Raw genomic sequence first — 24303 nt, 5'->3', positions numbered from 1 at the left:
ATTTGTATTTTTGAGTAGGATCATTGATTATATTAATACATAAACTAATATAATATATATATTATTATATTGATTGTACATTTGATGGTAGATAATAGATATAATGGATATATTGATGCTATCTTCAAAATGTTATACTTATAATATTATAAATTCATAATGACCTTCCTAAACAAACACCTACAACTATCAGATGGTTGTTTGGGAATAAACTACAAACTTTTTGCAAACCATCTGAATAGCAGATACAGTTACAGGGATTGACAGTGTCCGGTAATTAGAGGTTTCACTATATTGATGTTTAGAAATTATGTTAGGTACAAGTAAATAATAATATCAGCATTATTTAGCTGCTGTAGATTACAAAATATAGATACTGGACACGGGTCAATACCAACAGTTATGAAAGAAATATTTACCTGATCTACTATGCCTTCTAAAGTTAGTACAATTGTTGGATGAACTTCTCGTTGCTGATGCATTACTTTAGAAAAGCGTACCATTGCAGGTGTGGCACGTAAAGAGGAATCAGTTAAACCAGTGCTTTGAGTAGATGTAGAATCTATAAATAATTCAATAAGTTTTAAATAAAATAAGTTGTTATTTAATGTTAATTAGTACTTTGTGTAGTATCATTAGTGTGTGATTGCTTGTTAGCCGCAGCTAATAATTCAGAATTTCTACAACGTTCCCTATATTCAATTTTATGAGTAAAGTATAGTGTTCTTGTTGGAAAATACACGGCTTGTGGATATAATCTTCCAACCTAAAAGTTATAAATAATAATAATAATAAACAAGAATTTTTTCTTTTTATATTTTTACTTGTATTAATAAGTTTTGTAATAAAGAACCGCCATCGCTTGCCAATGTAGTTAATAACTGTGGCACCCAAGGCAACCATAATGCAGGTGGAACTCCATTAAAATGTGTATCAACTGTACTAAGCAATGAATATTCTTTATCATCATAAGTTAATAGCCACAAAACTTTAGCCAAATATTTTCGGTATTTAGACTCATTCTGCTGACGACAAGCTTGTAGAAAACATATTATTGCAGCTACACCAGTTTGCATTGTCTGATTTGGATAACTTTTAGTAAAGTACTCTTCCATATACTCGCCCCAAAGTGCCCAAGCTTTAACCATAGAATCATGTAATTGCACAGCTGCTGAAAAAGCTTTGTGCGCTTCTTCAGATTTACCTTTATTATTCATAAAAAATAATTATTATTTGAATAATGTAATACATAAAATAATAAAATTACCAATTTGACCAAGAAGCATTCCTTTGAGTGCATAGAATTCAGCAGTCATTTCACTTTGAAAGAATTTTAAGTTTGTTCTCTCAATAGCTTCCAAACACTAAAATAAAAAGGAAATAAATATTTAAAAATATATATTTAAGACCAGGCATGTCAAACTGGCATGGCCCTTGCTTCATTTTTTTATGGCCTGCAGATAGCAAAATTAACAAATAATTAATTGGAAAAAAAAATTATACAATTTTCCTTTCATTTCACAACTATGTTAGTGAGAAGTATACTTAATGTTAACTTTTCTATCTTATCTTCTGATAAACTGTAATTGAATAAGTAGTGTATGGTATTGTGATTTGTAATGTAAAATAATGAATGCAATTAAAAATGTGTATAAAATATTTTGTTTTTTGATACATTTTTATGTGCAGCCCGCATAGTAAACTATTCACTATATTTGGCCCAGTTATTACTACTGAGTGTGACATGCCTGACCAAGACCAATTAAAATAACACTTAATATTATTATAAACACTTACATCTTGAATTTCGTGTTTATTTGATGATATGGATGCCATTTGCATATAACATTTTACCTGTTGTCTAATTTTATGAAAACAATCTACTACAGGTACATTAGGTATTGTATACAATCGAGATAATGTTTGAAGACAAACTCCAGTTAAATTATGTTTACGGCTAACTTTGCCAAAGTGTATTATAGCCTGAAATAAAGAGTATTATTATTTATTTGGACAAATAAAATTATAATATGTGTATACTTGAGCAGAGGCATGAACACCTAACACTGCATTTGTGGATTGTTCGGGCCGGGAACAATATTCAATAACAAATTGGTAATGATGTTGTCGCCAAACAAACACATCACTCCAATGACTTAAGTCATCAGCAACAACTGGCAACCGATTCTTCCATGTTTTTAAAATTGCTTTCATATTATGCAACGAATTGTTTGTATCTTTTTCTTGCAACCCTTGATGTATTTGAGCTGCCTCGGATAATTCCATTATCTAAAATAAAAAATATTAAAATATAATTTCACATATTTATGTTCTTTTTTGTATTTAATCCAAATATATAATTTAACTGTGCACAACAACCAACAGAATTTTAAAACCTTATCTTATGTGGTACCTACTGCATTAATTGTTGTAGTTTTAAAAATTAATGATTTGTCACTTAAAAAAGTTCATTCTAATCTAAGCATATGCCTAAGGTCCAGAATTGAAAATTGTTTTTTAAATTTTAAACACCATTTAAGTACAAATAGGCAAACATAACAGCATCACCATATAAAATAAAAATAATTCAATAATAAATAAGTCTAAATTCTCCCTTTAAAAGTGTCTAGCCCCCTCTGCCACTACCAATTTTTCCCACTGAAAAATGTAATTACAGAATGTTATTTTTATAAGAGCTAAATTATTAATTATAATATTTTTTTTTTTAAATACTGATAATTTAAATAAAAACTTCTTTGGGTAAATTGATTATTTTAAATGTTTTTATCATAATCAAAAATCCGAGATGATAATATATAGTATATACTAAATTGTGGTCTATACCAGCGGTTCTTAACCTTTTGTAGACCGCGGACACCCTTGCCAAATTTTTTTTCAAATACCTTTTTTTTTACAAAACATCTCATATTATCATAACCAAAATTATAATCATTATTTTATATAACAAAACATACACATTTATAATTATTTTATTCCATATAATTTTTCATAAAAATGTAATATGTATAAAACCATAGTTGACTACGATCGATCAGCTGCACTTAGTGGCAGTAAATATAAGACTTCCGAGACTACAGTGCTGTACGCATATACATTTCGTATGAACGGGAAAAACTGATTTTACTTAATAAATATTAATAATACAATTATTTGGTGTAGAATCTACATATTATATATATGAAAAAAATAATAATAATAATCCAACAATATTGTAATAATGCATTCATGTCACTTATTGACGTATGTTATGTGTTAAGGCTGCCACAGACCCCCGACATGAGTATCGCCGACCTCCAGGGGGCTGAGGACCACAGGTTAAGAACCGCTGGTCTATACCATTGCAGAATTGCACTAACATTCAGCTATTTTTAAATAGGCAAAAATATTATAATTATACTATGTTTTTACTATTGTTTATGCATCAAAACACTACAATCTTTTTATATCATAAATAATCTTTAAAATTAAACAAATAAATAAATTTTTTCAAATTTAAGTCAAAACTGATTTTTATTTCTAATATTTTTCTGTACCTATAGATTTAAGGTTATATAGTTAAATTTGTAATTAATACTAAAAATATAATATGTAATATGACAAAATCTATTAATATTCAAGTTAAACATTTTTACTACTTAATTACTTAATTAACACGGTTTTTAACTTTTTATCGATTAATTATTTAATTAATTAATAAAAATATCAAAGATCGGGCTTCTTACGATTGTTAGAAAAGTTCTTCTCTACAATTTTTATAATAGGTAGTTTTACTGTAAACCGCTTCAATAAACCGTATTACTTGAATTGTCGAACTATTTGGGTATGATAAAAAATACTAATTATTACGATATCGGAATAATTAATAATTATATATAAAAAAAATCAAATGTTGTTCCATTTAGTGTACGCTATAGTATACTAGCTGGTCCCGTGCACTTCGTTTCCCGTTAAATGTATCAACTCTATATGACTCAAACTTTGTTCAATTCGTAATTTTATATTCGGTGTATGGTGTTCAAAATTAATCTTAACTTTTCCGTTGCCCGGAATAAAAATTCTGATTCGCAGCAGTACATTATCAGGTAGGCAATCTACATGCGGTAGATTGTGGACCCCGTGCTGTTTGTACGTAAGTGTATGATTTAACTCTAAATTATCAAAGTTGTACCAAGTTTGTCGTTTTTACTTAATTCCACCTACGGTGGATTAATATAATATAAATTATTATAATTATAATTATTAATATAATATAATATAATCAATTTATACAAAATCCTATTCTAATCTAACAGTACTAAAATCCGATGAATAAAAAAAAACAAATTTAACCATTTGAGGACGTTATACCCGCATGTGTTGTCTCCGTCTTACAAGTGCGTAACATGGCAAATTTTACGCTCAGCAAAACACGCGTAACTCCGTTAATTTAAAAATTAGAGTGAATTGACCTCTTATAAAATCTAAAGGTAAGATTATTATCTAGGCAACCTCATGGGCTATTTAGTATATTTTAATTTTAAAGCGAGTTATGAGTATTTTAAGATGTATAAAAAAATGTGCACTGCGTACGCTAGGATCGCTATTTTAACCCTCGGGGTATAGGGATTCTTCATGTTTTTTACGTTTTTTGGAAAATATATGCATTTTTTTGAATCATGTCCCTACTTGGATTTTGAAACGTGTACGATTACGCATTTAAACATGTGTATAAAATATGTATAATATTTAAAATAGGTATCTAACTGATACACCTTGAGTACAACTTACTATCCATGGACTAAGATTAACATGACAAAATAAATATAGGTATGCTATCAACTTTGTGATACGCAACTGTGTGTTCTCCCACCACAAAAATTACGTCATCCGTTCTCCGATATTATATATTATTATTTCCGCTGGTGAGACGGATTACGTCACAGTTCTTGGCGAAGTGCGGAAGGGGTGCGCGTTCTCGACCAATATTAGTTACGTTGATAGCATACCTATTTATTTTGTCATGTATGATTAATGTATGACTGGAAACCATGAACTAAGAAGATATCTTCTTAGTTAATGCTGGAAACGAACAATAGTGCACTGTATAATGAAAAGATCCACGAGCGATTGTAGCGCCATCTCCTAGTATCTATCTTTTTCACCAGCTTCCTACAATCCTACACTGTTCTATTACTATGTACACTGTACAGTGACTAATTTTTGTCGCGAAGATCGCTCGTTAACTTTCCATAACAGATCTTGATCAATTGACAAAGGTTCGTTTCCAGTCCTTTCCAAGGCTTTAGATAGAAATTATAGGCTTCTATCGCGGATAAAATGGACTGGAAATGACATGGTCGGCGGGGGTCGGGGGGCGGCCACGAAAAGATGTCACCTGAGAAGAATACTGTTCTTGAAGTTTTCAGTGCTACCGGTGGTTTTATTTGACTTCACAATTTGTATCTTGGTCCGTATTTTATACAGAGGGCGCTGTAAACTCTAGGAACATATTACGACCCCCCGCACTTTGCCTCTTGTACATACATTCGTGGCAGTGATAAGCTGCTGCTCGTTTCCAGACCATTATATCATCTTCAGCTATCAGCTAAAGCCGTGGTACTATCATTTCACAACTGTGTCTTTGATTAATTATTATAAACATTGAGGTTATATTTACAAATTATTTAAACGTATTTTTCCTTATCATGGTTCATAAAAAATTAAAATTTATAATTAGATAGATAATAATTAATAATATAATCTGAATAATTTTATTCTGTGATATAATATTAATATGTAGGTCGATTATTGGTGTATTTATTATATTTTATGTAATTAATAATTATGTGATTTTTAAATTTTAAATTGTAGTTACTACTTAGTTAATGTTAAGTTACTAGTGACTAATGACGAATAGTATCAATAAATCATGTAAAATGAATCTCATCTTAAAATATATTAAAAGAAAATTATTAATGTATTGGATCTTAAGAGTTTGTGTGATAAGTATTTTTTTAGTTATTGGTATTGTTGCATATTTTATTTTGTTTCCATCAATAATTTACATAAATTCAATTGATATTCCAAGCTTTTTAGTCAAGACCAGTGCTGGTGAATATGAACTTCTCAATATTAGTACATGCCCAATCGTTGAAATTAATGAAGAAATAAGTCTTATAAATGTGCAAAAAACGGTCAGCAGTACACAATTAGACTTTATTAAGCAATCTGTTTCTTCAGGTGGAGAATGGATGCCAAAACATTGTATACCTCAACATCATACTGCAATCATAGTATGCTATCGGAATCGAACAGAACAACTTTTAACCTTTTTATATCATATGCATTCATTTTTACAAAAGCAAAATATACATTATCAAATATATGTTATAGAACAAACATTTGATGCTGAATTTAACCGCGGAAAATTATTTAATGTTGGTTATCGAGAGGTTACAATGCGTTCTCTTGCTGGGTGTTTTATTTTTCATGATGTTGATCTTATGCCAGAAAATATAAATAATATTTATGGTTGTACAAGCTGTCCAAGACACATGAGCACTAGTATAAATGTTTTTAATTATAAATTACCATATTATAATATATTTGGTGGTGCTATTGCAATGACGCGAAGACAATTTCATGACATTAATGGATTTTCAAATGTGTTTTACGGATGGGGTGGCGAAGATGATGATCTGTTTAACAGAGTTTACCATAGAGGCTATAGAGTTTGTCGATATCCATCATTTATATCAAGATATACAATGTTAACACACGAAAAAGAAACACCAAATGAAAATAGAATGAAATATTTAAGAAATGGCCCAAAACGATTTTATACAGATGGTGTTGATTCAGTTACTTACAATTTGATCAAATATGAACAATTACCATTATATACAAGAATATTAGTTAACATTTAAAATAAATATAGTAACTATTAAATACAAGAAGCTGGCATGGATCTGCATGAGAGCGTAACTCATTCCTTGTCTTACTATACATTTATTTAATATAGTCAATAGTCATAATATTAGACAATGGAAATCATTATGTGTATCAAAGTTTTTTTATTTATATTTTTACTACTTTCACCATTTTTAGGTTAGTTCAATATATTTAAGTATTATATTGGATAATCATGTATATAATTGATCATTATAAGCCTTTCAAAAAAACTACTTATTTTACAACTAACACAAGGTTATGTTAACTATAATTTAACCAATATTACATAGTCTACAATTAAATTAGGAACCTTACTATGTCCAACTCTAAATAAATGTGTTTTGAATTATTAAATTAAGTTATTTACTATACTTCAAAGTGTATGTTTGCATTATAAAAAGTTTTATACATTTTTAAATAAGTCTGATCTTAAATTTAAACATAAATGTAAATACAGCAAGAAGTAAAGTGAGAATAGTGGTATTTTTTAATTGGGGTAGAATATCAAAATTGTTAATATTGCATATTATATTACAATTAGTTAGGTAATTATGTTCATATTCCACTTTTATGTAAAATTGTACTTATAAATTATAATAAAAATAAAATTGATGTACATGGATGAATCAAGATCTTATTTATCTATTAAAGAATTTTATAATTCATATTTTTAGTTTTGTACTAATATTATAGTATGTATAAATACTATTATACTCATGTACTATACACTATATACAATGTACTATGTAATAAATACTATTGTAATGATTAAATGAAAATATTTATCATAATTATAGTTTTCTTGTTGTTGTAATAAACGAATTATCTTTGTACTTAATTGTTTTTCATAAATATTTAAAAAATTTAATTATATATACCCATTTACGAATGGCTGAACAATATCTTAGATAAAATTAATTGGTAGCAATACTATCTGTAATATAAATAAAAACATAATCCTATAACCTTTTTGGTAGCGGTGTCGTATGCTATCTACAAATACCTTCTAGGAGATCGTCAACCTAGAGAAGAAATTGTAGAATCAGGATCTAGCAGTTCTGATACTGATACTGAAATAACTAATCGAAATTACGGTATACGCGTACAGGGGCCGTGGGTGTTTGGAATGTGTTGTAGACGTGATAATATAGTAGAACATCGATTGTTTATCGTTCAAAAAAGAGACCGCCCCACTTTGCTTCCAATTATTAAAAGAGAAATTGAGCCAGGGACGACCATTTTTTCAGATGAATGGAAAGCTTACAGCTGTTTAAACGATCATGGCTATATCCACAATACCGTAAATCATAAAATTAATTTCATTGATCCACAAACAGGAGCTGAAACTCAAACTATGGAATGTTATTGGCGACATATAAAGGTGAAATATGGTATAAAATCGCATGGTGCCACTCATTTGCTGGAAAGGCAGCTTAAAGAAGAATGGTGGCGCTCCATAAACACAACAAATAAGTTTGAAACATTTTTTATTGATATGAAAAATACTTTTCAACTTTAATTGTGCGTAGATAGCATACGACATAATTTATACGTAAATAGCAATGTGTAGATAACATTCAGTGCGTAGATAGCATACGACACCGCTACCACTTTTTTCCCCAAATAAATTTTTTTCTTATTATTTGAAAAAAATAAAGGCACACAAAATGGTACAATTTGTTTAATCGAGGCATATAGTATTATAAATTATAATAATTTGAAAAGAGATTGAGAAGATATCATCTAGAGGCAGTACTCCTACTAAAATGTAATACTATTATTACAATGGCTATTGCGCTTAAAATAATTTTTTTTCGTTAAAATCAATAAAACTCAATATCAACATTAATTTTAAACAGTTTTTTTGTGCTTCTATTTAATAAATAAAAAAAATGCAGAAGAGCACAATTATTTAGTTAGTAAGTTACGTAAAGTATGTATGAAGTAAAATAGGTTTCATAATAAAATATAGAAATATCAAAGTTATTACTAGGTTTTAAATGATAAAGCTTCTTCATTTAAATAATCAGTTACTTAATTTAATGAAAATACTAATAATTGTCTACTCAGATACTACATGTATCATTGATTGCATTGAACCATTTATAATATGTATTTATTTTATTTTTTATTTACCTGTTGGGAAGCTTGAAGATATGGCAAATGTATATGTGATACAATATGTGGTAATCGTCTCCACTCTCTAATTACATGTATGCTAGCCATTTCTACATTTCGAGTAACATATGGTAAATTTGGTTCATCTGGATGACAAATCGCTAAAAACCCTCTGTATAAATACATCTAATAAATAAAAGTAAATGTTAATACTTTTGAAAATAATAAAATTATAATAAAACAAAATATTTTTACAATACCTTCCACAAAAATTCTTTAGGGCATGTATTATCAACACAACTCAAAGCTTCACTCATTACAAGCCAATCAGGTATACGCCAAGCACTGTCTAGTATTAAAAATGGGTTGAGATGACCATTAAGTTTTGAATATTCAAGTAAAATGTCCCACTGATTGAGCTCTTTTGAACATCTTTAACATATAATGTTGAAATGTATATAAATATATCTCATTGGAAATTAATTACTTACCTAATCCATTGTGATTCCCATAAGCGTGCTTCACTTAAAATCATGACTGATGCAGGAGAACTGGAAAATTCACTTTGATATTTTTCAATTAAAGATTCATAAGTAGATAAAGCTTGTTCAAATAACCCTTGTTGTTCTAACGCAAGAGCAATTTTAGTTTCTCGATATTGAGCATGTTTTTGCCACAAACCAGCCCACATGTCTTCTTCTTTAAGCTGTTTGTACATCTCTGCTAATGTATCAATGACATCCTATAAACATATATTTAGGATAAGGCAAACATTTTAATTAAAAATTGATGTGTAAGAACGTACTCTCTGTGGAGATATTTCTGGTTCAAATTCATAACAATCTTGTTTTGTTACTTCAAAGTTATTATCTATCATCATTTTTTCTAATGACAAAGTTACACGGTGCCATAAATTATGAGATTTACCAATATACAACATGACACTTGGTTTAAAATGTATTTTTGGTTGGCATTGAAATAATGCTTCAAAGAATGTAGATATAACACTTGGATGAACATCTCTTTGAACAACATGTATACCACTTACAATAAATTGATTAATTTCAGGTAATAATATCTAAAATAATAAATTTATAAAGAACCAATTTTACTTGATGATTTAATATACATGAATACATGTAAAATGTACACATAATTAATGGTATTATAGCATTAAAATAATTTTGAGTAATTACAGTTTTTTGTGTGGAATTTAATGACTCCCAAATTGCAGGAAATAACACAAGCCAAATTTTTTCTGCTAAGCTTGAATCCATATGACACAGTTGGGCTATGGCTGAACAGATGTCTCCAAGTTTCATCGCTTCTAGATTATCCATAAATTTGATGTGTCTGCTAATCAATGGTTCTAATTTTCCACCCTCGACAACTTCAATGTTATCAGTCACTATTTGATCAGTGTCCATTGCATACTCTGATTTGACTCCAATATCTTCATTAGTATTAAAAATTTCTTCAATGAATGAAGTATCACAGTTATTGACTAATTCTCTAATTGTTGGTAATTTTGATGAAGTTGATGAATTTGAATTTTTTAATGTCACGGATAAATCTAAAACACAATAAAAAATAAAATAAATTTTAATAGTCATGGGTAGAAAAAAATAAAAATGTAAACACTGTCTGATATTAATTTATAAGATAAAGTTTCATACTTGGATCAACTGTAGCTAATAATAATTCAATGCATTGTTTTATCCAGTAATGAGTCATCATTGGTTCCCAGTTTTGTGAACTCACTATGTATAACAAACGTTCTGGCAATCTAGTATTAATTTGTTGATTGAATAAAGTGAAAAATTTTTCACGGACAGCAGGTTGTGAACAACGTAAACCACTTAAAAAGGCTGCTTCCAATTTATGCCCAAGTTCTGAATTACGTAATTCCTCATCTCTGAAAAATATTTTGATTGAAATAGTTTATTATGATATTTAGTATTTACTATTTAATAATAAAAACAATTAACAATGCAATGTAGGTATTAATTATAAATGTATAACCATTTTTTATAGAGTATAAATTAAATCTTGGACATAAAAATTGTTAGCTTTAAAAAATTTACCTATAAATGTGAATAATAATATCTAAATATTGAGCATTTAGATCAGGAAACTTTTTTTCAATATGCTGCATAATTTTTACCAAAAGTATAGATTTTTCACGTAAATTAGGTCCCTCATTTGGAGGATTATGCATCCATTCTTCTAACATCTAAAATACATAACACTATAATTAAAGCTTATAATTATATTTAAATATTGAACTAGACATTTTTCTATTATAATAGATTGGTTTGTTATATTTAAAAATATCAAACCAAACAACACAAATATAAATATAAACCAAGACTACCAAGTTATTTAATTAGTATTAATTAAATAATTTAGTGTAAAATATATCCCATTTACAGATTCTCAAGCAATAGAGCTCATTTAGTTATTGAGCTTTGCAAAATATATTTTTACACCAACATTTTGTATTCAGCAGGGACCTTATATTTTTTTAATCAGTATTTATTTATTGATTTATTTAGTATTGTTCATCTGTTTATTGCTAAAATGTTTTAATATGTTAATTTATTTTATTTGATTCAATAATAAACAAAATATTTTGATAGGCTACTAACAATCCCAACAAACCAATGTGTAATGTCCCCTATATAAAAACTTTCATAACTATTGAAATACGCTTATAATAATAATGAACTTTTCTCTAAACCTCCCTCCATCGTCTCAACAGATAGTGCTGAAGAGAACTCTTTTACCTTTGATGTTATGATAATAAATTCAATTTATATATAAAAAAATAAAATGTCAGTAGCCAGTAGTTTTTCGGTTTTCCTCAAAGTAAATTTCTTATTGTACATTTTAGATTCTGAGCGAAGCGATGAATGTATTGATTTTACAATGATGTGTGTTTTTTTTTTGGTTTTTTTTGTGTATGTCATCACCTTATAGGACAGTAAGTGTTTGGATTTTTTTCAACAGTAACTTTTAAGATAGAAAAGTGAGTCTAGTTGGTACTTTGGGGAGGGGGAGGAGAGGAGGGGGGTTCAAAAGTAAAAATTTCTCAGTAGTTTTCAAACGGGACATGAAAAACAAAAGAAAAATTAAGGAAAAACGGGAATTTTTACGCAAAATCTGTTTTCGAGAAAATCGATTTTGATTTTTGGTTTAACTCTAAAACAAATGACTGTAGGTACATGAAATTTTGACTGAACATTTATATTAGCATTTTCTATGCACCATAACATTTTCCAAATATTTTAACTTATTTTGAGCTGTTTACGGACTTTTTTTTAGTTTTTTTGTCTATAAATATCAATAAAATTTTATCTGTTGGGTAAAAAAGCTTGAAAATTTAATAGAAGGCTCCTAGGTTATTGTTTCAAAGGCAGATGAAAAAAATTAAAAATCCTTAGTCACAGTTTTTATTTATAACCATTTAAAGTTCAAATCTTGACACAATACGGAAAAATCACGAAAATTAGCAAATTATTTTGAGTTGAGAATTCATAAAAATTTTTCTTTTTAAATCTAAGATTTGAAAATGTAATACAAGATTATTCATAAGTTTGTCTACCTTAATCAAAAATAAAAATGTCTACAAGAAACATAAATTAAATTTTTATGAGCGTTTGAAATTCATATTTTCACAACATTTGATATTCACTCGATTTCTCATGTAACAATTTTCTTATTTTGTTGTAATTAACAAACGTATGACTGTAGATACTTGAAATTTCACTGAATGTTTGTATTAGCATTTTCTATACACGATAAAATTTTGAAAATAATTTGACTCTATTTGAGCTGTTTATAGACATTGTCAGAATATTTTAGTTTTTTTTTCTATAAATATCAATAAAATTTTATTTGATGGGTAAAAAAGCGTGAAAATTTAATATAAGGCTCCTGATATATCGTTCTAATAGCAGTTGAAAAATATTAAAAATAACATAGGCATACTTTTTTTTTTATAAGCATTTAAAGTTCAAATTTTGATAAAATTTATCAAATTTATAATTAATAATTATTTTGTAGTTAAAAATTTATAAAATGTTCAACTTTTATAGCTAAGGATTGAAAATTGAAAACAAGGCTCTTAGGCTCCACGTAAATAGGTTATATATAAATTACTTTTTTCACAATAATATCATCGAATATACTTGGTAATATCATAGGCTGACTGACCGTTTTCGCTCAGAATCGTTTTTCTTATACAATGATATTATATCATTGAATTCAAATTTAACACCATCCATTACAGTGACCCGTAACCTACTGAACAGCAGAGCGACATCCACTTACCCACCTTTTTTGTATTATTTCTAATGGAACAAAAAAAAAAAAAAATCATAAAACATACTTTTAAAATTGTTTTCATTATTCTTGAATCATTTGTTTTTTCAATCAATCCAACAAGGATAGTCCCAATAAATGTTTTTCGAGTTTCAATGTGCATGTTTGTAACTCTGTTTTTCATCAAATCTAAACTTTGAATAACTAGCTCACTTATTCCCATTGAAGACTCTGTGTTTGTAGATTGTGGCTGTTCACGACATACTTTTTGTAGAACATGTACAAATCGTGAAGACAAGTTATCAATAAAAGCTGCATTGTTAGCACTCGCAGCTTTTAACATTATTACACATGTTAAAAATCGATTATAATTTTGTGATATATTTTTCTCAAAATTGTTTAAACTTTCATCAATTAACTGAAATTTACAGATAATAATTAATTTTTATAATATTAAAGTATTAAACACAATGTAATGAACACAATAACATACCACATTTATTAAAATATATAGTTCTTCAAGTTCATTAAGATAAGGTTTTATCATAGGGAAACTATAAATTAAACGTGTAAGAAATGCATGTGCCATTCGTCCAATCTAAAATAATATGTATACAAAATAAAAATGTAATAATAAATATATTTTTATTGCAATTACCTTCATATTAGTAGTACTAATGCATTCATATAATGCTTTTTGAAGTGGTTTAATTGCGATTAAAAATTGTTCTTTTGGTAATGTCGTTAAAAAAAATGTTAAGACATCAAACGCTGATGCAATATTTGCAACAGACATGGCAGTAGTAGGATTATTAGCAGCTGGTTCCAAAGTTGATACAGCATAAAATGTTTTGTCCATCCATGCTAATTTGATTGTATCAATACATCTGGACATTAAAGCTTCTGACTTCAAAGCAGTTCTTAATAATGCAATACATCGTTTAGATAATAGCTCTGCCAAACCTCCAGCAACACCATCATTTACCTAAAATTATGAAATTTTTCACAAATGAATAAATAATTCAAATTTATTAATAAACGATAAAAATTAAAAAACAAACCTGACAAGAAATTTTGGCTAAAAAGTTGAAAACAACTGCAAAATCATTTTTGTTAATAGGTATATCTTTGTCATTATCATCCGATTGTAATAGGACTGAAGGTTCAAGTTTAATTTTTTTTACAAATCCTTCCATAGAATTCTAAAATATATAATATAATATTTTTAAGTATACTATAAATATACACCAATACTAGGTTGAACAAAGTTTAGAATAAAAAAAAAGAATTTAAATATATTATTATTTTAAAGTTAGTTAATATGCAAGAGTAAGAGGAATTGGAAAACATATTATAATGAGTCAAATAACGTATGGACAAATGATGTGTTGTGATAATGTATAATATGTATTTATTACAATAATTGCCAAACATGAAAATTATAATAATATTGTGTAAATATTAAATTTGTGGTACATACATTTTATAAATTCACCAGAAAAAAAAAATAACTGTAATATAATATATAAAAAAGTATTGTAAATTTGATTTGGCTAAAAACAGAAATAATAGTTATATATTAACAAAAAAAGACTTGTCTTGGAGTTGATTCAAAAATTAGAAACAAGAAAAAGGGAAAAGCAAAGACCATATAAATATTTATAATGGTTTGAAACATTTACCTCGGCTGCATTATTTTCATCTCTAATTCGCTGTAATTCCCATTTTATAATAACTTCAGCCATTTCTACAGCTAATTTTTTGTGTTCAAAAGTGGCAGATGACATAAAACCTAATCTCTGCATTGCATTTAACATATGTTGAATAAGTCTATGTCTGATTGGATAATATACCTATAAAATAACAACTTAACATGTATTACTAACAAACAAAATTTAATTAGGAGCCTGGTGTGACTTGGTGGTTGGTATGTCACTAACGTGTTCCGAGGTCAAGCATCAGCCGGCGTTGCTATAACCCGGATGGGTGATCACCACGGGTTTGTAGTGACAAATCCTTGCCCTACATGTACATGTTCCTCAACTAACCATAACCCCCCCCCCCCAAATAAAATTCTAATGGCCATAGTTATCAATGCTTAAGATCAAAAAAAAAAAGTTTTAATAATTTATATTTCTTTACAAATATAAAAATGTATTTATGAATTGGTTTAATTTTTAATTTCAATACTTAAGTTAAAATGAAAACTTTATAAAGAAGGATCTTTAAAACATACTCTTTATGGGTTGGAGAAAGAGAAATCAGTTACTTGCAACATAGATACACCCAGTGATTGGGATGCTACTAGTTTTTTGTAGCACGCTAACGCTACAGCTACTCCCCCCAAAAAAGTAACTCGCTACTGCTATCGCTACTTTTTTTTAAATATAGAGCGCTGCTTCTAACGCTATTGTCTAAATGTAGCGCGCTACTTATTTGCTACATTTTTTAAAATGTTCTTATTCAAAACTAGTGTTTGTAGTTTGTACTGATTTGATATTTGGTCACTGGACAGGACCCAGGACAAAAACTTCACTAATACACTAATCATTATCATAATATAAATGAAAAAATATAATCATAATTGATATTTTAATAATCACCAATTAGATTGAAGATAGCGACAAAATAATGATAATTTTCGCTACGCTAACCGGAAATGTTTAGCGCGCTATAGTATTTCGCTATCTAAGGCATAATCTAGCGATGCTACGTCTATAGCTACAAATAAAGTAGCATGCTACTGTAGCGTCGCTACAATTAGCGCGCTACTCCCGACCACTGGATACACCCTAAAATGCTCTGACATAAAAAATGTATCACCACCAAGATGCTTTCTAAACTTCAATAGAGTATAGTGACAAATGTTGTGATTCTCAACACAAGAATCTTTACTTTATACACTAAAATATGATTTTTTAAGGCTGAGACAAATTTTAAAAAGAAGTAACTATATATAAATATAAATTAATTAAAAATTACATTGTAATGTCTGACAACCAAATGTAACACATGGAATAGTTGTTGCATCAAATGGGCTTCTTCAACAATAATTTTCTTTGTACACTGACATAATAATTTATTTCCATTGTTCATACGAATAGATAGTGCAGGTGTTATCAAATCCAATGCTTGTCGTACAACAATTCTCACTTCAACATGATATGCTTTAAGTAGTTCATGAAATACTATAAAATTCAAAATGTTAAGTACCTATATAATATATCTGTTATCAAAACAATTTTTTAATTTTATACCTTGTAAAATTATTCGACTATTAACATGATATGAAGCAACTATATATGACAGTAACAAATGGCCACTGTAACGAGCAGTTGGATCAACACAAGATTTTTCTAATAAACATGGCCAAGCATAACTCATTACTCGTTTTAAATTTTCACAGAGTCCATCTGGACTAAATGCACTTTCTTTATTAACAGGAAAATCATCAACTAACATACATCCAAGTTGTAATAGATGAATGCGTATGCTGTCTTCACCAATTCCTGGTGGTACTTCATGTACAATTAACTAGAAAAAATGTAATTAATTAATTTTGACATACATTTAAGCTGAATTTATTTGAAATATAAAAATAGTGTAATACCTGATATATATAAGATGTAACAATGTTTCCAGTTGAATCTGATGGATCTGATGTACCATGAATTAAGGCTTGTTGTTCATTATTTTCATAACTAGCCGAAACTGAAGGTAGTATGATATACTGTAAGATTTTGGATTTGAAATGATTACTCATGTTATTATCTTGAAATATTTCAACAAAACGAAAGAATGCTGTACGTTTCCATTGAGGAGAGAAGGTTTTAGCAACCGTTTCTTCTAAATACATTCTTAAAAACTAAAAAAAAAATTAACTGATATAAATAAAATACTATTTTAAAATAGTTTTTAATTTTAACTTGCCTGAAAATCAGATATAAATCTAAAACAGAATGCTTTGATCAAATGAAAAAGTAAATCTACTTGATTAGGATTATGAATAAAGTACTGAAGTAACACTTTTGCTAACATTTTTGGCTCATTCCAGTGAGAGAATTCAAGATATCCAGGATTCAAAAAATGTTCCTTTAAAAATTACAAAATTAATTTTTATTTATATTAATTTAATAATTATTTCTTTACTTGGTAGTGTTCAGACGCCCACAGTTCTGATAATGATATAATTAAATCGGTTTGATTATAAATCCATTTTTTATCTAGCCGTACAATAGAATTGATAATTCTAACAGTTTCATATTCAATAACTTTAGTAGAATCTAAATAAATGTATCAAACAAAATGTCCTTAATGAAAAATAATTGTAAATGTATATTAATTGGAAATAAATGTATAATAGTATATAGTCACCCGAATGAGAAGTTGTAATTAACTCATTAAGCCTACGTCCACTACCTTGAAGAGCTTCTCGTATTGTTTGGCATTTTTCATTGGCAATCATCATGTGTAAATATTTTACCCAATTGGGTTCCTATATCATAAAATAATTATAACATTATTAATTATTCTTGTTTATAAATCATTAAAATAAAATACTTTTTGTCTTAAGAGGACATTTTACCCGCATTATGTTGTCTCCCATCTTAAAAAACATTTGACATAGCAAATTTTAGTTCACCAGTTTCAATAGAGCGTTGTTAATTTTGATATTAGAGTGAATAACCTATTATTAAACTTTAAGGTAAGAAAGTTATCTGTGATCTCTCGTTTGTTTTTTATGATATTTTAATTTTTAAGTGAATTATTAGTATTTTCAAATATCAATAATTATATTTTCATAACTCACTTAAAAATTAAAATATAGTAAAAGACCAATGAAAGGACACATATAATGTTCTTACCTAAAAGTAAGACAGAGGCAACATATGCGGGTACAATGTCCTCTTAAATATTTGATTAAACAATTTCTTACCTTCATATGATTATCTTGTAAAAATAGTTGCACAATTTGAGTTGGATATTTAAGCAAACATCCTAAAAGTGGTATATGAAATGGAGATAGTATGCTCACCTGAAGACTTTTTTCACTATCCAAAACTAATCTACATAGTGATTCAATGTGCCTATAATTGGCTACAGGTAATTGTTTATACATTTCAATAATAATCACCATTATTGACTCATAGTTTCCGCTCTTTGAAATTCCTAATTTAATAAATACATTGATATATAAGTTTATAACATTAATTAGTGGTTTGGTGTGGCGCGATCCGTACACTCAACTGCGTAAATGCTCTTTGCCATTCTTTAACCATTTAAAAATAAAGCATGCTATCATAAGTTCACTGCCACTGCTGCAAGTCCAGTTTTTTTTTTAGGGAGGGGGGGTGCGATTTTCTTAAAATTAATGCTACTTTAGGGAGGGTAGTTCTAAATACATGAAGTGACATTAAAAATAGGACTGCGAAGTATAGCAAATCTACTACATATTATTATTAAGTATTAAAATGTTTAGATAGTTATACTTATATTGATTAATAATTGCAAAACGCCACTGAAAGAGCACATATGTATAGGTATTTTTATTATAATAATAACCATCTGAGGGCATAGCAGTTAATCTATTTCAGTTATTGACAACGCCAAAGATACAAAATCAGAAACTGGCCAAATGATAAACAATACAATTAACAGAGATTTTCTGCATATGTGTTTATGTATAATTCAGGTTATTAAGTAAAGAAAGAGCAGATTTGGTCGCAATGTAGATATAACATTACTTTGATAGGCAGACTTTTTTGGAGGGGGTCTGGGGCTTTTTCACAGCTAGGTTAGATGTTTGTTGGGTAAATATTGAAATCAGAAACTGGCCAAATGATAAACAATACAATTAACAGAGATTTTCTGCATATGTGTTTATGTATAATTCAGGTTATTAAGTAAGTAAAGAAAGAGCAGATTTGGTCGCAATGTAGATATAACATTACTTTGATAGGCAGACTTTTTTGGAGGGGGTCTGGGGCTTTTTCACAGCTAGATGTTTGTTGGGTCAATATTAAAAATAGAAAATATTTGTAATATCGCTTTTTTTTTTATGTATAAATAAAAAAAAAAAATGTATGAATTATAGGTAAAACAAACATTTTCACCTTTAACATCTTAAACACAATATTATTTTGATACAATATCAATATTCAATTTTAGGAAAATATCTTTGCTTCTTTCATTTTAAGATAGAATAAAAATTTAATTTATCAGGGGCCAGGGGCAGATTGGGCCTGTAAAAGCCTACTAACCTACACTTGTAGAAGGCCCCAACATTCAGGAAAATTCAGAGACGCAATTAGTATTTTTGGTTTAACACAGCTGTGGATCATAGAAAGTAAAAACTATTAAATGTATATCCATAGTTTTTATCATAAATTAGTTTTGTACTCATAGAATATCTTTTTCAAAATTTAAATTGAATCAGCACCTGTTTTAATGTTTCTTATGATTAGTTTGTTATAAAATTAATATAATTTATAAATATCCTAAGCCAAATTTGTAAATTAGTACCTATTCATAGTTTGCATATAATTCTAATTCCTAATTTATTATTTTTATTCTAAGTCCCCAAAGTTTGCTCTTTAAGAGAACGCTACACCTGCATGTGTTGTCTCCGTCTTACAAATATACAACATAGCAAAAACTGTTTTGCATGGGAAAGAACCGAGAAGGCTACAAACATAACTAAAAAACGAGATTTTCACCACATAAAAAGGACAACTTTGGCTGAGCAACGTTGTTTTTATTTTTTTGATACCATTCATATGAAAAAAGTTTTTCAAGTTTTAAAAACACAAACAATAATGATTTTTGAAACAGTAAGAACTTTTTTGTTATAAGTGATATCAAAAAATAAAAACAACGTTGCACAGCCAAAGTTCTCCTTTTTATGTGGTGAAAATCTCATTTCTTAGGTATGACTGTAGCCTTCTCGGTTCTTTCCCGTACAAAACAGTTTTTTGATATGTTGTAGAATTGTAAGACGGAGACAATGCATGCCGGTAGAGCGTCCTCTTAATAATAGACATTCAACAATTTCCTTCGATGGTTATTTAAAATTACCTTTTTTCGTTTGAATTAGAACTTCAAACATTTTTTTCATTATTTCCATTAAATGTGTACAAAACATATCACTAAAGCTGGTAGGAAACAACTGAACTAAATACCATAAACGCCTTGTTCCACTTAAAGTTAAGTTTCTATAATCGCCTAAATCTCCTAATTGTTTCTTCATCAATTCGTGGACCTAAAATAAATAATATTGAATTTAGTGTTTTTTTATATCACTTTAATTTATTGAATGATTAAATTTATTATCAATTGTGATTTTGAACATTTGAACATTCAATATTTATTACACATATTGAATGTGTGCACTAAAGTATATTTTTGATCATTTTGTTTTATTTTAAAATAAAGAGTTAGGAAAGCTCACTAGGCAAACCTGTGGCAATTCTCGGTTTCTAAACATATTTTAATACAATACAATGAACTATAATTCTATACTATACAATTTAAAAATAATTATTTGGTAACCTTTATATTTTGTTACCTATTTTATTTTTAATATTGGCTAGTGACTACCATGAATCTATATTAAATACTCATATTTTGATATTTTTTAATACTTGCCAGTATGAATTTACTTTGAATAAAAGCGCAGTTATGAAATCTTATTTCAAACAATCATAACTATGTAATGATAACTAACAGACGGATGGACACAACAGAGATATAAACTTATGTTTAAAAACCTAAGACTATAATTTTATGATCAAAAATATAAAGTTTATTTATAAATAACCAACCTTTTAAGTTAGGCTTGCTTACCATTGGCATATCAATTTGTGAAGTAGAAACAAATTTTCTCAAACATTGAAATGCTGTTTCTTGTAAATCTGGATTATTTTTATCTAAAGCACCATATAAAGCATGAAAAATTCTACTTTTAACTTCAGGTTGAGGAATATAATAACAAGCAGCAAGCGCTCTCATTCCAGCTTGACGTAATAATAACATTTGTCCAGGATTCATTGTTTTATATCCTGGTAACTTAGACATAGCTGAATCACTGGCTTCGCAAAGATTGGATACTTCATGATAAAATAAATTGTGTTCTTTTATATTCAAATCTGTTATTGAAAATAAACATTGAAATTATAATTAAGTTTTTTAAATTATGAAAATAATTAATAATCAACCAAAAATCACTTATAAAGATATTTATTATGATTTATATTATGTTTTATTTTTATAAAAATCAGCGGAGAACCTAAAGAATATTGATTGTAAAAATAATAAATATAATATATGGAACAATTAACAATTAATCAATAACATAAGATAAAATTCGCTTTTCTACATAATTTATATTAATTTACCTATTGTAAATAATCGAGGTAATAAAGAGGTACAGAAAGTGTTTCCTTCCATCATCCCAATTTGTGCTTTAAATCCTTGATGACGTAATAAATGCTTTCTAAGAGGTATGATTTCTGATAACCCTTCTTTATGCGGTTCCATAACTTGAGTTACAGTGATTCCTTGAGCAGATGCTATCACACCCAATAAATGTGTGGACTATAAACCAATTATTTAACAAAAAATTTAAATGGATTATATTTAAATAAATATATGCAGTACATAATAAAATACATACATGATTTCTAAGTAGATCATTAGGACTTGTTACTTGACGAATTAGTTCATAAGTAACTTCATGAATAGCCTTTTTCTGTAAAGCTTGAAGTTGAGAACCTGAGTTCTGATCTAGAGGTGATGCTGCTTTCCGTAACATGTTTTCTAAATTTTTTTTAGCTTCATCCAAAACTCCATTAGAAACCTATTAGAAATAAACATTAAATAATTTTTACTTAAAATGTTTATCTTCTCATATGACATACATCACCAGATAAATCCATGATAACAAAGAGTTGTGCTTTAACAAATAAATATAAATGTTCAAACACCCACTGTGAAGACATGCTGCTATAAAAAAATTGTATTGCATAACATCCTCCAAATTTAGTATACCAAGCACGATCATAACATAAAGCACATAACTTATCAACCATGTATTCCATATAAGGCAGTTGACATGCCTAAAAAATACAGTTGTTTAACTATGCATATATAACCTAACATAATTTTGAATAATATTAAAATAATAAATGTTTAATTACTCTTTCTTTGGATCCCATAATAATTGTAGCTGTGTTTAAAATAATTGTTAGTGCCAACCTCGCCGGTTTTAAAAGTTCTTTTTCTTGATAGCTCATAACAGTTGCCATTGAGTCAATTAACACTAATGGATCCATACCAAATGAACATTTTTCATTTTTTTCACTGTTTACTAATGGTCCAGCTTGTTGAGAAATTGCCACCATAGTATAGCGCATTACAACATCAAGCAATGTTCCTAAAGCTGTGTCTCTAAGTTCTTTAACTGCTGCACTGACAAAAATACCTATCACAAATAAAGAAGTCAATCATAAATCTTAATGAATCAGTTAATCCCTAAATAATTTCTGTAACATAATAATATAAATAAACAAATTAAAATAATAATGATAAAAATGTTTACCATTTAATGCCATTACATAAGTATTCCTTACAACTGGATCTGGATATTTGTAAACTGTTGAGTGGAAGTTTGATATTTTTCCTTCTTTGAAACTTAAATGATTATTTAAAAATTTAGTCTAATTTTTTAAAACTTATTTCTACAACTTATGTACTCACCTAGGATGAGAAAAAAATTTCATTAAAACTGATTTATCATCATTTGATAATACAGATGCCGCTAAAAATGATTTTATTACTTCCCAACATTTTTTACGATAGTATGGATCAGTTGATGTTTTAAGTGATTCTGCGGCAGTTTCAATAGCCTTAAAGTAATAATAAAATATATTTGAGAAACTAAATTTAATTATACACATAAATATTTACAAACCATATCAACATTAAATGTTACTGATTCAGTATGTTCATTAAATTTAATGATAATAGCTGGTTTTGTTGACTGCCTATGCATTGAATAATCCAGTCGTTGAGGTTCAGTCATCATCTTACGATTACCACCACCAAATTTCCCTAAAACTCTAGATAAATATAAAAATTAAATTACTTAATGCTTACTAATAATTACTAAAAAAATATACTTTACAGAAAGATAGGCTTATTCAAATACACCACTACATTTAACTGGATTTTCTCACTTATAAATATTTTTTTATTTTTTATTTTTATTTTTTATTTTTTATTATTCATACGGTATATACAATCTATTCCTTTAGGAACAATAAGAATATGTGGAAATAGAAAAAAAGATACATGATTATTTAATTAGAGGAGTCACCCAGTGGTAACACTACCCTTACTTGATGACTTATAATTTATAAATATTAAACACTAACACAAGTTAGTAGGTTTTTAGGTTCTGAGCAGAGCAATAAATGTATTGATTTTACAATGTTTTATTTTGTTAAAAAGTCTTTCAAATTTCAATCTTTAATATAAAGTGTGGGTTTTAGTAATAAATTGTCAAGAGTGAAAATAGTACCTACTCTTGAAGTATACTACATACCAAAAAACTGTACACATGTAGTATGCTAACTAACAGAAATTATGACATACCAGTCATACTTACTCCTACATACAGTATTATTTTATTTTATTACCACAAAGTACATGTGACTTGAGTTATTAAGATAAACAACATATTACAATGGTCATTCAATACTATAATAGCTAAATAGTCATCGTGAAAACTGGTAAATATCCAACGCTGAGCAAGTTAACTATTTTTAACTCGTTAAGTTAATTTAATATAGAAAAAAATTTAAGTTAAATTTAAAGTTAAAAGTTACCTTAATTTTTTTTTAACTTATAAAAGTT

At 27.9% G+C, this 24303-nt stretch overlaps 2 protein-coding genes across 2 annotated transcripts in view; one reads left to right on the top strand and one right to left on the bottom strand.

Moving 5' to 3' along the window:
- The window catches only part of LOC132938359 (transformation/transcription domain-associated protein), a 38911-nt gene that overhangs the window by 4205 nt on the left and 10403 nt on the right, over positions 1-24303 (bottom strand). The window contains exons 15-48 of the mRNA XM_061005146.1: positions 23360-23507; positions 23146-23294; positions 22988-23079; positions 22587-22870; positions 22308-22505; positions 22064-22246; positions 21786-21984; positions 21235-21536; positions 20467-20650; positions 18329-18561; positions 17767-17887; positions 17542-17675; positions 17323-17484; positions 17003-17257; positions 16650-16926; positions 16375-16580; positions 15075-15245; positions 14454-14594; positions 14051-14377; positions 13886-13990; positions 13460-13810; positions 11154-11302; positions 10746-10984; positions 10266-10642; positions 9875-10147; positions 9561-9811; positions 9330-9501; positions 9088-9255; positions 2041-2289; positions 1798-1983; positions 1268-1364; positions 825-1204; positions 622-766; positions 420-562 (exon numbers count right to left, since the gene is read on the bottom strand). Coding sequence (XP_060861129.1) covers positions 420-562; positions 622-766; positions 825-1204; positions 1268-1364; positions 1798-1983; positions 2041-2289; positions 9088-9255; positions 9330-9501; positions 9561-9811; positions 9875-10147; positions 10266-10642; positions 10746-10984; positions 11154-11302; positions 13460-13810; positions 13886-13990; positions 14051-14377; positions 14454-14594; positions 15075-15245; positions 16375-16580; positions 16650-16926; positions 17003-17257; positions 17323-17484; positions 17542-17675; positions 17767-17887; positions 18329-18561; positions 20467-20650; positions 21235-21536; positions 21786-21984; positions 22064-22246; positions 22308-22505; positions 22587-22870; positions 22988-23079; positions 23146-23294; positions 23360-23507 — 7051 coding nt within the window. The remainder of the gene's footprint in view (positions 1-419; positions 563-621; positions 767-824; positions 1205-1267; positions 1365-1797; positions 1984-2040; positions 2290-9087; positions 9256-9329; positions 9502-9560; positions 9812-9874; positions 10148-10265; positions 10643-10745; positions 10985-11153; positions 11303-13459; positions 13811-13885; positions 13991-14050; positions 14378-14453; positions 14595-15074; positions 15246-16374; positions 16581-16649; positions 16927-17002; positions 17258-17322; positions 17485-17541; positions 17676-17766; positions 17888-18328; positions 18562-20466; positions 20651-21234; positions 21537-21785; positions 21985-22063; positions 22247-22307; positions 22506-22586; positions 22871-22987; positions 23080-23145; positions 23295-23359; positions 23508-24303) is intronic.
- LOC132938531 (beta-1,4-N-acetylgalactosaminyltransferase bre-4-like) lies at positions 5725-7577 on the top strand. Its single transcript, XM_061005422.1, has one exon. The coding sequence runs from the start codon at positions 5907-5909 to the stop codon at positions 6924-6926; it is 1020 nt and encodes a 339-aa protein (XP_060861405.1). The 5' UTR covers positions 5725-5906; the 3' UTR covers positions 6927-7577.

Source organism: Metopolophium dirhodum, chromosome 2 (assembly GCF_019925205.1).
Source record: "Metopolophium dirhodum isolate CAU chromosome 2, ASM1992520v1, whole genome shotgun sequence".
Classification (NCBI taxonomy): domain Eukaryota; kingdom Metazoa; phylum Arthropoda; class Insecta; order Hemiptera; family Aphididae; genus Metopolophium; species Metopolophium dirhodum.
Note: the sequence above shows the minus strand (reverse complement) of the source record. Positions and strands in the feature narration are given on the sequence as shown.